The 15,606-nt window shown below is 34.5% G+C and overlaps 1 protein-coding gene across 15 annotated transcripts in view; it reads left to right on the top strand.

Moving 5' to 3' along the window:
- USP15 (ubiquitin specific peptidase 15) overlaps positions 1-13,834 on the top strand; it is a 148,311-nt gene extending 134,477 nt beyond the window's left edge. For 5 of the 15 annotated variants that reach the window (XR_013400623.1, XR_013400622.1, XR_013400620.1 and 2 more), the window contains 5 exons: positions 192-323; positions 977-1,126; positions 4,213-4,316; positions 9,072-9,160; positions 12,058-12,507. Coding sequence is in view for 10 of the 15 variants with exons in the window: in XM_077953038.1 (XP_077809164.1) it covers positions 208-323; positions 977-1,126; positions 4,213-4,316; positions 5,498-5,542; positions 9,072-9,160; positions 12,058-12,240 (687 nt within the window). In the remaining 5 variants the exon portion in view is untranslated. 15 annotated transcript variants of the gene reach the window in all.
- The last annotated feature ends 1,772 nt before the right edge of the window (positions 13,835-15,606 follow it).

The following is a 15,606-nucleotide window of genomic DNA, read 5'->3' on the forward strand; positions in this document are numbered from 1 at the left end:
TCAGAGTTCATTTTGAACATGTTTTGCTCATCCATATAGGAGTGTACAGGAATTATTTAGAAGTATGATATAAATCTCAACTGAAATAAGCTTTATGATTCTTTTGAGAAAGTTTAGGAGTTTTCATTATTATTCATAGTAAGATGGTACCACTAAAATGAGTTTTGTTTCATTTGTTCTCTTAACTCAAGAAATACTTCTCTTTAGGACTTTGAAAAACATGAAAGTGTGGAGTATAAACCTCCTAAAAAACCCTTTGTGAAATTAAAAGATTGCATTGAACTTTTTACAACAAAAGAAAAGCTAGGTGCTGAAGATCCCTGGTAAGAGACAAAATTAAATAATTGTTTTTGTTTTCTTTAAGGGTTTATTCTGAGATACGTGCCACATTAACTTGAAAAAGTAATTACTAAATTCTCTTTGATGTTTTAAATAGTAAAGGATTCTTTATATAAGTGGTAGCCTTTTAAGAGGGATAGGAATGTCTTAAAAAATACTGTTACAGTGTTGCCTTAATTTTATTACTGTGTTTTTCCTAATAGCCATTATACTATTAATAATTCATTTTAGTTACTTGTTTTCCAAGAAATTTTAGCTACGTAATCATTTTGAGAGAAGCTTTTTAGGAAAAGTGTAGTGATATATTTTGTGATGTTATTCCATTAGAGCCCAGTTTTGAGATTTTCTAATACCTATCTTCCAGCACAGATGTCTTTTTTGCATACTAAAAGAGAAATAATCTAGCCCTCATTATGTCTTTAAATATTGGTTTGTATATTAATTTATAATGGTTTAACCTTTTTGGAAAATGTGTTGAAAATAAAAATAACAAGAGTTGCTTTCAACCTGGTACATATTAGGCATACGATAATTGCCCACTGAATAAATGTAGAACTTTCCGAACATTTTTTTTATTTTCATTAATGGGGGTTGTTTGTACCTCTATCAAGCTTTAAATACTTCTCTTTATTCTTAGGTATTGTCCGAATTGTAAAGAACATCAGCAAGCCACAAAGAAATTGGATTTATGGTCCTTGCCTCCAGTACTTGTAGTACATCTCAAGCGATTTTCTTACAGTCGATACATGAGAGACAAGTTGGATACCTTAGTTGATTTCCCTATCAAGTAAGCTTTAATTGTATTTTATAAGTATTGAGCAACTCTTCTTTCAAATTTACTTGATGCTTTTTGTTATTATCCTTTAGTAAATATCAGGTGCCATTGGATCCAATTTCAGCTTTCAAGTTTGTTTTTGAGTAGTTCTAACAATTTATAAGGATCAGTGTTTCAAAATTTTTATTTTTTCTTAGAGATTTTCCAAAGACCAAAGAGGAAATATACTTTTAAAAACTAAAAACAATAAAACTCCTTTTGTGTTATATTACCTATGGGTTAATTGGTCTCATTTATAAATCTAAGATACTTTATGGTACTTAGTAATTTTGTTTATCTAGGAATTATTTCATCATTACTCATCACTTACTTCTAAATATGTTGGGTTTTCTTGGTGGTTTTTTTGTTGTTGTTTGTTTGTTTGTTTGTTTGTTTGTTTTTTGAGACAGAGTCTCACTCTGTTGCCCAGGCTGGAGTGCAATGGCACAATCTCGGCTCACTGCAACCTCCACCTCCTGGATTCAAGTGATTCTCCTGCCTCAGCCTCCCAAGTAGCTGGGATTACAGCCACCTGCCACCATGCCCAGCTAATTTTTGTATTTTTAGTACAGACAAGGTTTCACCATATTGACCAGGCTGGTCTCAAACTCCTGACCTCAAGTGATCCGCCCGCCTTGACCTCCCAAAGTGCTGGGATTACAGGCATGAGCCACCACGCCCAGCCCTAAATATGCTGTTTTCAAAAAGACTAAAATAAAACAGAATAATGGAATTGCTTAGAAGGATAACACCGTAGTGAAATAAATCATCCCTATTACATCATCCTTCAGTTTTCCTATTGCCATTATATGACATCATATTTGTAAAAAGATACATCTATGGCCATACCACCTTGAACGCACCCTGATCTTGTCTGTAAAGAAGTACAAAGAAGTCTGTATACATCTTCATGCTTTATCTCTCTTTTTTTCTTCCCCTGCTTTTACTGAACAGTTGAGAATTCAGAATGACAAAAAGGAAACATTGTATTCCCAATCACTTAGTCATTCAATAGGAAGGACTGCATCACACAATATTTTGTACAAGAACTTAGTACTATCCCATTTTGCAAAAAAAACTTTCAGTGGTATTATTTCATATTCTGTGATATTTGTGCACCAAAATGTACTTGATACAGTTAGTAAGTGGACAATTGCTAAAGGCAGGTGTATCTACAAAGGTAACTAGAAGGAAATAGATTACATAAAATATTCATTGGATTACTCAATATAATTGGTGGTTATAAATTTAAAATTATTTGTAATTATTGAGTGAAAAAAAGATCATTTTCTCTTTAACAAAATAGTGAGCTATAAGTTTTCAAGAATATAGCATTTGGCAATGTAAGTATAAGAAAAAGAATCAGGGCTGGGCACAATGGCTCACGCCTGTAATCCCAGCACTATGGGAGACCGAGGTGGACAGATCACGAGGTCAGGAGATCAAAACCATCCTAGCCAACATGGTGAAACCCCATCCCTACCAAAATACAAAAAAATTAGCCAGGCGTGGTGGCACGTGCCTGTAGTCCCAGCTACTCGGGAGGCTGAGGAAGGAAAATCGCTTGAACCCGGGAGGTGGAGATTGCAGTGAGCTGAGATCGCGCCACTGCACTCCAGCCTACCTAGTGACAGAGCGAGACTCCGTCTCAAAAAAAAAAAATAAAGAATCAGAAGTAATGACAAACTAGAATCTATTAGAGATGTATTTAAAATTTAGAATCATTATTGTTTTTTAATGATGCAGATACAAGAAGAACAACCAGAAATAATAATAAGCTATTTACAAGATAGTCATTTTCCAGGTTCTTGAATGATAGATTATGATTAGTCAGTCACATTCAAGGGATGTTGCCCATTTCAGGTATATAGGTCATCAAAGACAGCAAATGTAGAATAAAATTAGGGTTTGATATATTAATATTTTTTAAAACTTCTAAGAAAGTTGTTTTCACTATTCCTATATTTTTCTTCACATAAGTCACTTCTTTTTTTTTTTAATCTCCGACCCTGCCCATAAAGTACTTTCTAAAATTGACTTTAAAATGAAGATCTACTGGACCCAGATGGTCAATAGCGATGACTGTTTTTCCTGGTATACTGAGAGTTAAATGTGTTAGCATAAAAACGTTAATCTAAATGACAACATTCAACATTTTTATTTTTTTTATTTTTTAATTTTTATGGGTACATAGTAGGTGTATATATTTGTGGGGTACATGAGATGTTTTGATGGAATGTGAAATAGTCACATTATGGAGAATGGGGTATCCATCCTCTCAAACATTTATCCTTTGTGTTACAATCCAATCACACGCTTAGTTATTTTAAAATGTATAATTAAGTTAATACTATAGTCACCCTGTTGTGTGATCAAATAGTATGTTTTATTCATTCGTTTTTTTTTTAATTCATTAACCATCCCCACCCCACCTCTCCCCTACCTTCCCACCACCCTTGCCATCCTCTAGTAACCATCCTTCTACTCTCACTGTCCATGAGTTCAATTCTTTCGATTTTGAGATCCCACAAATGAGAACATGGGCTGTTGTCTTTCTGTGCCTGGCTTATTTCATTTAACGTAATCTCCAGTTCCATCCATGTTGTTGGAAATGGCAGGATCTCATTCTTTTTTATAGCTGAATAGTACTTCATTGTGTATATGTACCAGATTTTCTTTAGCCATTTATCTGTTGATAGACACTTAGTTCCATCAACATTGCAACACATAGTTTCATCAAATCAACAAGATTTGATTGTTTCTAAATCTTAGCTGTTGCAAACATTGCTGCAACAAACATGAGAGTGTAGATATCTCTTCAATATCCTCAATGAAGCATTTTAAAATTTTCAACCCATAAACAAATATTTGCCAAAACATTAATATCTCAGAGGTACATGTATGATTTGTTTTGTAAGTTATTTGACTCATAATTTCTTTAGTGAGAGAGGGATATATATACATATATATATATATGTCAAACAACAATGGCAGAAGGGAATAGAATTCATTGCATTTAGGGACAACATAAAAATTAACTTGGTTTCTTTTTTAAACAGTGACTTGGATATGTCGGAATTCTTAATTAATCCAAATGCAGGTCCTTGCCGCTATAATTTGATTGCTGTTTCCAACCACTATGGAGGGATGGGAGGAGGACACTGTAAGTTGACAGTTTGCCTTTTTACCCAATCGTGGTGTTTGAAGAACTCCAGACTTTTTTCTTTAAGATATTTATTGCTTCTTAAGGATAAAATATCAGATGTGTCTTGCATATAGTAGTTCAGTATTGATTAATGAATGAGTCAGCTTTTGAACATTTTTTTTTCACATAGGGTATAGAGAATTGAGTTCATCATACTCCTCAGTTCAAGGCCCAGGAGGGAATGTTGTCCCATTTAGAGTGCATTTCCCTCCACATTCTCCTTCCCCTTTGCTTTCTAACATGTTTGATGCAGATACTCTTATAAATCATTAATATTTATTCATTTAATTGGTACTGTGCTATAGATCTCACTAGATCTCAACACTTATTAAGACTTATCTGTGTTACTTTGTGTCCATTTAGTCAGTTGTTTCTCACTGCTTATAATTTACATCTACCATATTTTCTCTCTCCACTTACCTCATGATGGACATCTAAATTGCCTTTCACTTTCTACCACTGTAAGACTGATAAACCATTGTTTATGGTATCCTATGTAAGAATTTATTTAGGCTGCATACCCAAAAGTGAAATTGCTGAGTTTAAGTGAGTAAATGTTACCAGATTGCCCCCCAGGATGGCTCTAACACTCGACACTCTGCAAGCAGTTGATTTTTCTGTTGAATGATATTTACATTCCTTGGATATATCTTACTTATCATTATATATTTTTTGATACACAGTTGGATTTAGTCAAACTTATTTAGGGTTGTTACAATTTCATTCATAAGTGAAATGGTTTTGTAAGTGTTTTATATTTTCATTATCTTAGTTTGGAATAAAAGTTAGAGTCATAAAACAAGCTGAGATGCTTTATCCTTTTTCTGGTTTTTGGAACATCTAGTACAATATAGGAATTAACTGTTCATCAAAGTCTAGTAGAATTAACCCGTAAAGCCATTTAGGCTTTACAGACATATTGTTTTTATTTATGTCATGCCTATTGGTCTATTCAGTTTTCTTTTTCCTTTTGTGTATATTTTGATGTTCTCTCTGTTTCTAAAAATGTATCCCTTTCATTGAGGTTTTTCATTTTATTTAAGAATTGCTGTTTGTAATGCTTATATCACACTGTTTTTATCCTATTTTCATTCTTTTTCTCTCTCTTTTTTTTTTTTTAATCAATTCTTCTTGGCCAGGCACAGTGGCTCATGCCTGTGATCCCAGCACTTTGGGAAGTGGAGGTGGGTGAATCACGAGGTCAGGAGATCAAGAGCATCCTGGCCAACGTGGTGAAACCCCGTCTCTACTGAAAATACAAAAATTAGCTGGGTGTGGTGGTGCGTGCCTGTAATCCCAGCTACTCGGGAGGCTGAGGTAGGAGAATCGCTTGAACCGGGGAGCCGGAGGTTGCAGTAAGCCGAGATCACACCATTGCACTCTGACCTGGCAACAGAGCAAGACTGTCTCAAAAAAGAAAAAAAAGTATCGGTCTTCTGAGATTTCTATCTTATTAGTCTTTTCAAAGAATTAGCTTTTCATCTTATTAAATTTTTATTTTTGTTGTTGTATGTGTTTATACTTTTTATAATTATTATATTTTATTTTATCTATACATTTTTTTTTAGACCAGGTCTCTCTCTGTCACCAGGCTGGAGTACAGTTGCACGATCTTGGCTCACTGCAACCTCTACCTCCTGGATTCAAGTGATCCTACCACCTTTGCCTCCCAAGTAGCTGGGACTACAGGCACATGCCACCACACCCAGCTAATTTTTTTGTATTTTTAGTAGCAGTGGGGTTTCACCATGGTGCCCAGGCTGGTCTTGAACTCCTGGGCTCAAGAGATCCTCCTACCTCAGCCTTCTGAGTGGCTGGGACTACAGGTGCACACCACCACACCTGGCTTGTATGTATTTATTCTATCTAATTGATTTCTTCCCTTCCTTTCATTGTAGGTTCCTCTTGTTACTTTGGGTTTCTATGTTACTCTTCTTGCAACGTCTTGAATTGAATGTTTAGCTTTTTGCTTTTCATTGTTTCTCCTATATTGAAGGCTAATTAAAAGGCTATAAATTTCTGCTAAGCACTGCTTTAGCTGTGCTTCAGATTTTCATTCCTTTATGATTTCCTAATTAGCACAATGTCATTTAATCATATGCTTAGTTTTCAAATATAGAGTTTGTCACTTCATTCTTTTATTACATAGCAGTTGAGAGCATCGTCTACATTAATCTTTAGGAGTCTGAAAGTTCCAACATGTCTTAGTACATGGTCTGTTCCTTAAATGTTTGTATGCTTGAAAAAATATATACATTCCCCATTTAAATATAGAGTTCTTTATATCTGTGATATTTTAAGCTTATCACTGTATTCAAACCATTACTATCCCTGGTTATTTTTTATGTTCATTTTATTCCTGAGAGGAATTTGTCAGGACTCCTACTAAAGTGTTGATTGACCTGCTTCTCCCAACCGTTTTATTAGTTGTTAATATTTTGCATAGTTATACTTATGTTCATAATGGGTAGCTCTTCTTTCTGTGTTGTTCCTTTTAACACCGGGATTTGACATTCTTTGCCCCTTTTTTCTTTTTCTCAGGTATTACAAGTGTTACTCTAGCTTTCTTCTTGATATCATTTAATTTACAAACTCTGTGCCTTTGTGTTGAGTGTGTCTCTTACAGATCACACAGACCTAAGTGCAGCATCTGCTCTGCGCTGGTCTTGGGTTGAGATCAACGAACTCACAGCACACAAAAGGCTGCACCCAGCACCAGGTTTACTTAGATTTAAGAAAGGATACAGGTCAAGAAACAATACAGCATGCACAGCAACAGCTTAGCAGAGGTCCTTTGTAGCTGGAAGGAGAGAAAACAGAGAAAAGTGTGCTCAAAGTGTTCAGCCCCTGCTGTTTCATTCCACTCCTCACCAAGGCTGATTTTTAACCAGCTGCATGGGGTACAGTCATATTAGTTGTCAAATATTTTGTTAGCCCAACAGGACTTTCAAACAGCAATAAGACTCTGATTCAGTTAGCCTAAGTATTGCTGATTTCTGTGACAAAAATTGAAGCATGAAATTTAAAAGCTTTCTTCTAGATTGTTTTCTCATTTCTGTCTCCATCCATTCTGTCGCATTCTGCAGCCATCTTGAATGCACACAGAAATATTATTGAGTTCATATATTGAGAACAGGGTTCTCAATTTTTTGTTGTTGTTGTTAGTTCCTTTGACTCTAACTTTCCTCTGCTTCTACGGTTTCTCTCCATGGTTGACTTTTGAAGAGAGGGAACCAACACCAGGTAGAATATGAAACATTTCTTCCATCTGCTAGGTACTCAGTAAAATCGTTAACCAAACAACTTAGAATTTAAACCGTTATTTTATTGTGATTGATTGGTTAGTTGGCTGGTTGGTTGATCGGCTTGTCTTTTGAATTATCTTCTGGCCACCAGTGGAGGTTCACCAAAGATAATGCTTGCCTTACTTTCAAAGTATTGTCATTCCCTCTGAACATCATCTAAACAGGTAACTTCATAGAAAGAGAATATTGCCCTTTGATTTCAGCCATATTAAGGATAATACCTCAATTTTGTATTTACATACAAATGAGAATAATAATAATATTTACTTTAGGATGGGAAGAATTATTTAGAAGCCATACCCTACAAAGTGTCACTTTTTAGAAGCAATGACCACATATAATTATTTTGGAAACATTGTGCAACTTTATTTCTTCAGTTATTGAGTAGTTTATACAAGGCATGGGAAGGGAGAAGGGGCATTTTTTTAACTTAAAGCAGATCTTTAAAAATTATGTGGATTAATGAATCACTTTTTGCCTTTTTCTTGCTGTGTAGAGTCAATCCTTTGTATCAGTGGTTACCACAGATGTTCAAGTTCCTTATATAAAATATTGTAGTATTTGCATATAACCTACCCACATCCTCTCATATACTTGTATGTATAGATTATTTGTAATACCTAATACAATGCCTGCACATCACTTCATTCACATGAATGTAGCATAGTACTCAGCACATGGTAAATTCAAGTTTTACTCTTCAGGACTTTGTGGAATTTTTTTTTCTTAAATATTTTTGATCTGTGGTTGGTTGGGTTCAGGGATGCAGAACCCATGTATGCACAGGACCGACTATACTTTTGTTAAAGACTAAAAGAGATTCTGGTGTTTTAAAAAAAAAAAAAAAACACTATAGCATAATGAGTAGAGGTATCAGAAAAGAAATTGTTATAGAAAATTTAATAATAGTTGAAATTTCAAACTATGAAGTCAGAAACAGATCTAGGTTTAAATCCTAACTGCTAGCTAACAGTATACTACCTTGAGTAAATTATCCTTCTTTTGATGTCTTAATTTCCTGTCTCTAAGGTGGGGAGAATTGTAATGATAATACCTTCTTTATGAGACAATACATGTAAAGTGCATAACACTATGCCTGGTACACAGTAAGCACTACATGAATGTTAATTACCATTTATTATCATTAGTGTTATTCTGTGAATTTAAAAATAATGTTTTTTCCTGAGATGAAAAAAGAATGTTTCAACTTATATGAAAATTATTTTAGGTATCTAATTGCGGAAATTAGAAATCATTTGAATCAATTGAATGTGTAATAAATAAGCCTCATAGATGATTATCAGGCAGTTTTAGTAGATATTCCTTATATAGATGATTATAGAGTTTTGAGGAGTTCCCCAGAAAACCAAGATCATTTTTGTCACGGTGATTATATTTTTTTCATTAGATACTGCTTTTGCAAAAAATAAAGATGATGGAAAATGGTACTATTTTGATGACAGTAGTGTCTCCACTGCATCTGAAGACCAAATTGTGGTAAGTTTGTCTTATATTTCCTGAAAACTATGGGATTCACTGCCTTAAGGAGTGAATATAAATTAATAAAAGGGGCTCATGGAACACTGTAATTTATATTCTAGTAGCTTGAGTAGCTAAAAGAGACTGACTCTTATTTAAAGAAATGTCAAATTGTCCCCTAAATGGAAATTTGTCTTCTAAATTTTCCCACTAACAAAAGCATAAATTGCAAGGCAAAAAAATTTTTGGTAGTTTTCAACATGGAGTTTCTAATAAAAATAATTAAGTTTTTCTTTGGAAAGTAGATTCAGCTCTTAACTTTCTAGACATTGACTACTTAAAGCCAGGATGTTTAAACAAGAGAAAAAAAATCCTTGAAGTACCGTATCTGTGATCTTTAAAGTCTTATCTTGCCTTATGAAAATTAAGTATTTAAACTCAAAATGATATAATTAGATAAAACAAATTACAGATTTATAAAGGATTAATACTTGTGTACTTACTACTTTGATATTTTCTGAATAGTAAAAAAATGAGGAAGTTCCATCTGTTCACACTTGCATCAGTTTATCATCCACCGCTGACTCTCTCAGTATGGGTTTGTGTACACACAGATGCATACATATATATGTATATATGCTGTCATTTATCTCCCCGTATCTATGACAGAGAGACTTGAATACTATAAATATTTTTTAAATTGTGTTTTAATTAACCACATTTTTTGTTTACACTTAAACTCCTAATTTCTTTTTTTCTGCAAAAGAAATTCAATTCTGTTCTCCTCCTTAATCTCCCAGTCCAGACATTCTCAAATTGCCCACCTCCTCATCAGTCTTGTTAACAACACTGCCCTAATCTTGGCTTCAAATAAACAGTTATCTTGTTTATATATAGTTTACGAATTTGATGTTGCCATGCATTTTAACAATGATGATTCTTCATTTAGTCAACAAATTGAATACGATAGAGAGAGAGAGATACACAAAAGACTCCATTCTAAACAGAGTTAAAAAGACAGTTGTCACTCAGTCCAGAGCTTAAAAGGTAGCTATCTCTGATTTATAAACTAAAGAAGACAGAGAAGTAAATTAACAATTACAGCATAATAAGTACTATTAAATACCTTACTATGGCCACTTAGAAAGGGAACTTCTGTCTCAACTCAGATTTAGGGTTTGAGGGGATAATACCAGTACAGGGAAGTTCTTGTGGTAAAGATGATGTCTGACCTCGTCTGCTAGTAAAAATAAGAGTAAATTAAACAAAAGGTGTTCTAAGCAAAGAAAACTGTATCTACAAAAACAAGGAGGCATGACAAAGCATGATATTTTAAGGGAACAGCACATAATTGGATGTGACTGAAAGGAAAAGCTCTTAAAGGGACATGGGGAAGAAATTAGGCTGGAGATAAATTTAGCGCTTAGATCAAGAAAAGTGGCATTCTAGTTGTTTAGACATTTTCTTACAGACTATGAGAAGCCATTAGATTGTGAAGCAAGAGAATAACATTGTTCAGTTTGTGTCTTCACATTTCTCTGAGAACATCATAGAAGATAGATTGGAGACACTGAATAAAGAAACAGAAAAGCCATACAGGAGGCTGTCACATAATTTAAGCAATTAAAATAGTAGTTAGAACAATATAAACAAGGGAAGAATGGATTTATGAGATATTTACTGGATAGAATTAATATAACTTGATAAAAGATATAATAAAGGTAATAGATGTAGAGATCCAGAGAAGGAGAAGTTTAAGATGACTTTTACTTCACCATTCACCAAGATTGGGAATATAGGAAGAATAGTTGCTGTTGAAGTTTGAGATGCCTGTATGATAACTGTGTGGAAATTTCCATTAGGTTGTTGGACTAATAAGACTGGAGTTCAGGGGTGAGAACTGATTTAGGTTATACATTTGAGTTGTCAGCCTTAGGCAGCAGTTGAAGCCATAGGTTTAAATGAGTCATCTAGTGAGAGGATACAGGTTGAGACAATGGTAGGCTGAGGACAGAACATAGTATGTTTAAAGGTCAGGATTTAATGAGTCCACAGAAGAGTCTGAGAAGAAGCCAAAGAGATAGTAGGAGATCTGAGTAGTGTTGTCACAGAAGCAAAAAATTGTTTTGTTGATAGGAAAAGAAATAGTGAAGCATTAAATTAAATTAAATAGTGAGAGATTGACCAAAAGAATGGAAAAGGGCACCCATTTCAGTTGTTTATTAGGTTATTGACCCTACTGAAAGCCATTTTACTAGGATGGTTTGGGGAAAAGCTAGATTACTTTGAGTTGAGAAGTGTGCATGAGAGTGAATGATGAGTATTGACTATTCTGTTTATCACCCTGACTGTGAGGAAGAGGAAGAGAGGAGGTATATGGCAGCTAGAAGGGGAGGTAGAATGGAGAGGGACTTATAGATAGGAAAAACCTTAGGTATTTGTTAAGGCCAAAGAGAAAAGTCCAGTGGATAAGGACTCATTAAAGATACACAGTGATCATTGATGGAACAGTATCTTTAAGATGGTAGGAAAAGGTGGACTCTACAGCAAACATGGGATGAAGTGACTAGTATTAGAAGGAAGGAATTTACCTTTTCCTTAAGAGATGACAGGAAAGAAAGCGTAGAATTCTGTTTTACATTAGAGTAACTAGGTTAATCTGTGACACAGTTGCATTTATTTCTTGGTCCAAATAATTTAGAAGCACATAAAAATTTGTAATTCTAACGACCATTCTTCCTTTATTAGAAATTGTCTTCTATTTAATGAATTTTGGTAACTTCCATTTGACCATGCATGGTTTTTCTATTTGATTTATGCCCTCTCACCAAAATTGGTGACCACCTAAAAATTCATAATGTGTTTAATGTGATATTTGAGAATCATAACCATTTTAACATCCTTTGTTTTGACAGTCCAAAGCAGCATATGTACTCTTCTACCAGAGACAAGACACTTTCAGTGGAACTGGCTTTTTTCCTCTTGACCGAGAAACTAAAGGTGCTTCAGCTGCCACTGGCATCCCATTAGAAAGTGATGAAGATAGCAATGATAATGACAATGATATAGAAAATGAAAACTGTATGCACACTAACTAATGAAAGTCCTAGAAGCCATAAAAGAGAGACTTTCCTGCTGGTGGTATCTATGGAAATGATGAAGTTACCCACCACATTAAAACAAAAGTCTGAGATGGGGAGTTTCAGATAACCGAATGTAAATCCTTTATCAGATTTTAACTTGTGCAGTACTTGAAGTGAAACACAATGAAAACTTTAACAGAAATTGTCTCTTAATACATTTACAGTCTTGTATTTACAAGCTAAATATATATAGGAAATCACAAATAAATCCCTTTTAAGTTTGCTGCTGTTTTGATTAATTATGTTTCCTTTAATTTTTTGGATGTGAGTTGATGACAAATGTTAAATTTGTGGATGTTGGTCCTTTATTTTGCTCTAATAATACTGCAAGAAAACTATGGCTGAACTTAGTTTTTGGATAATCTAGTTCATGTGCATTAGGCTGCCATACATACTACTATGATATTTAGCTGCAGTATCAATGTGGCATAAATACTGTGGCAGCATTCTTCAAAAACCACAGTTTCAAATTTATCCCGGTAATCAATGTGGGCCTATTAAAAAACCAAATCGTGATACGAGAAACAACCTTGGAAAAGCTATTTCCTTTTGTAGTACCATTAAAAATCCAGAATATTATATTCATTTTACTGCCACTGTGGAAACAGGTTCTAGATTTCATACTCCATCTAAAGTCATTTTTCAGTTACATGTAAGTATTATTTACTGCTATTGGGATCTATTCTTCAGACATTCAGAAACATTTTTTGCTTTAAAATGCATATCTTTAATTGGGTGTTGGTCCAAAATTAAAATTTTTGCTGTCTGTTTTTCTCTACCCCATTTTGTGGTAATTTGGCAACTTTAGCTCTCCCAATTATTGTAATATAAGGACAGACTTAATAGTATTCTGTATCCATAGTAATAATTGCATCAAGCTTAAATGAGAAATTTTTTTCATATACTGGCCTTTAAATCATTAATGGACAATTGGCTATAAAGGTAGGTCTGTTAACTTTCTTTGTGTGTTCCTGATGGAATTCACCATAGCCTTACAGCTTTTCTCAGAAGGTAACTTGTTATAAGAGAAATGGCATTTGCATGTTCCAGAGTCAGAACCTGTACAGTATATACAGCATAAACACCTTGAATTTGATTTTAGTTCACCACATTCAAGGATCCAGGATGCCAAAAATATGTGTGAACATTTGAAACATTTTTATTTGCTGCTTTTTCCCTTTGATCTAGTTGAAAGAATGTATTGTAAATTGGCATACAATACTGCCTTTAATAGAAAACCTAAATGCTGGGGCACATTTCACATATCGACTACCTGAGAAATTGCTTTGTGTCCCACTGTTATTAAAGCAAAAAGTATAATGTTCTTCACTTGAACTAATCAAATACAATAGATTATAAATTGTGTATTGTAAATAAAAGTTCACTCTGTGAGTGCACATTTTGGTAAATTATTTATTTATGTTAGCATTTAAAAGTTTTAAAAAAATGCATTTGACCAGGATAAATGAGGTATGTTGATCATGGCTTTGCTTTATATCTTGATATTAAAGCTGGTTTATCATCCTGGTATTTTAAAAGCTGCTTTGGGTTTTTTTGTTTTTTGGTTTTTTTTTTTTCTTTTTTTCTTTTTTAATGTAAACTAACCTCCTGCATGACAGAGGTTAAAATTTTGTCTGCACTTGAGTTCACTTGAGTTTACATTTGAAATGTGCATGTTTATTTATACAGATTTCAATAAAGCTATTCAAGGCCTTATTTAGTCTTTTATTTCTTACTCTTAATCTTTTAATAAAAATCCCCTACTTTATGGTTAGATTACTATATGCTAGACTTTTTAGTTATAAATAGTTAATACTAGAAAGGAAATTATGTCAGAGCAAAATGAATCTTACTATTAAGGACATGTTTTAAAGTTGATATTTTTCAACTTTAATATTTATTCATTAAGCATATGTTTGTGTACCAATCACTGTTCTAGAGTCTGGAGATACAGCAGTAAACACATATCCTTACCTTCACAGAGCTTACATTCTTTCTGCCATCTACCAACTAATGGACTATATTTCCATTTTTCTGAAGATTTAAAGAAAAGTCAAAGCTAAATCTTTTAAACCTAGATTGTGGTCTCCATCCTAATTCTTCAGAGACCACTTTCTTTTTAATGCCTGTCATTAACTTCTATTCCCACTAAAAGAAGTGATGTTAATAATGCCATTGAAACGTCAAACTCAAATGTCATTTTTCAGCTGCAAAAAGTAGACTTTAAAAATAGTGCAAAAGGGGCCCGGCACGGTGGCTCACGCCTGTAATCTCAGCACTTTGGGAGGCCGAGGCAAGTGGATCACGAGGTCAGGAGATCGAGACCATCCTGGCTAACATGGTGAAACCCCGTCTCTACTAAAAATACAAAAAATTAGCCAGGCTTGGTGGCGGGCGCCTGTAGTCCCCTCTACTCGGGAGGCTGAGGCAGGAGAATGACGTGAACGTGGGAGGCAGAGCTTGCAGTGAGCCACGATTGTGCCACTGCACTCCAGCCTGGGCAACAGAGCAAGACTCCGTCTCAAAAAAAAAAGTAGTGCAAAAGGATAATACATTTTCTAATTAAAAGTAGGTGTTCGGCCTGGGCACAGTGGTTCACGCCTGTAATCCCAGCACTTTGGGAGACTGAGGCAGAAGGATCACTTGAGCCCGGGAGTTTGAGACCAGCCTGAGTAACAGTAAGAACCTCATCTGTACAAATATTTTTTAATTATCTGGGTGTGCACACACTTGTGTTCCCAGCTACTCAGGAGGCTGAGGTGAGAGAATTGCTTGAGCCCAGGCAGTCAAGGCTGCAGTGAGCTGAAATCACACCACTGCATTCCAGCCTGTGCAACAGAGCAAGACTCCGTCTCAAAAAAAGAAAAAAAAAAAAAAAGATATTCATAGGTAATACAGGGTAGTGGGAATATATCTAGACTAGAATTTCTACTTCTAGCTTTGCCACTTAGTAATCATGACTTTGAACTTAATATTTCCTAGTCTGTTTCTTTACCTGTAGAATAATGATGATAATAATAGCCAGCATTTATTGAGCACTTACTGTAGACCAGGCACTCTATTAAAATGTTTATATGCATTCTCTCATTTAATCCCACAACAGCTATGAGGTAGGGATAGTTGTCATCCCCATTTTTCATATGAAGAAACCAAGATACAAAGCATTTAAGTAATATTCCCAAGCTCACACAATTGCTATGTGGTAGAGCCAATATTCTATCCTCAGATATATACTACCTCTCACTGTGTTATAGTGTCTGCCTCATAGGATTCTTGAGAGCTCAAATGAGATCATATATTTTATGGGAAGAGCTTTGTAAA

The sequence above is a fragment of the Macaca mulatta genome, chromosome 11 (assembly GCF_049350105.2).
Source record: "Macaca mulatta isolate MMU2019108-1 chromosome 11, T2T-MMU8v2.0, whole genome shotgun sequence".
In the NCBI taxonomy this organism is placed as follows: Eukaryota; Metazoa; Chordata; class Mammalia; order Primates; family Cercopithecidae; genus Macaca; species Macaca mulatta.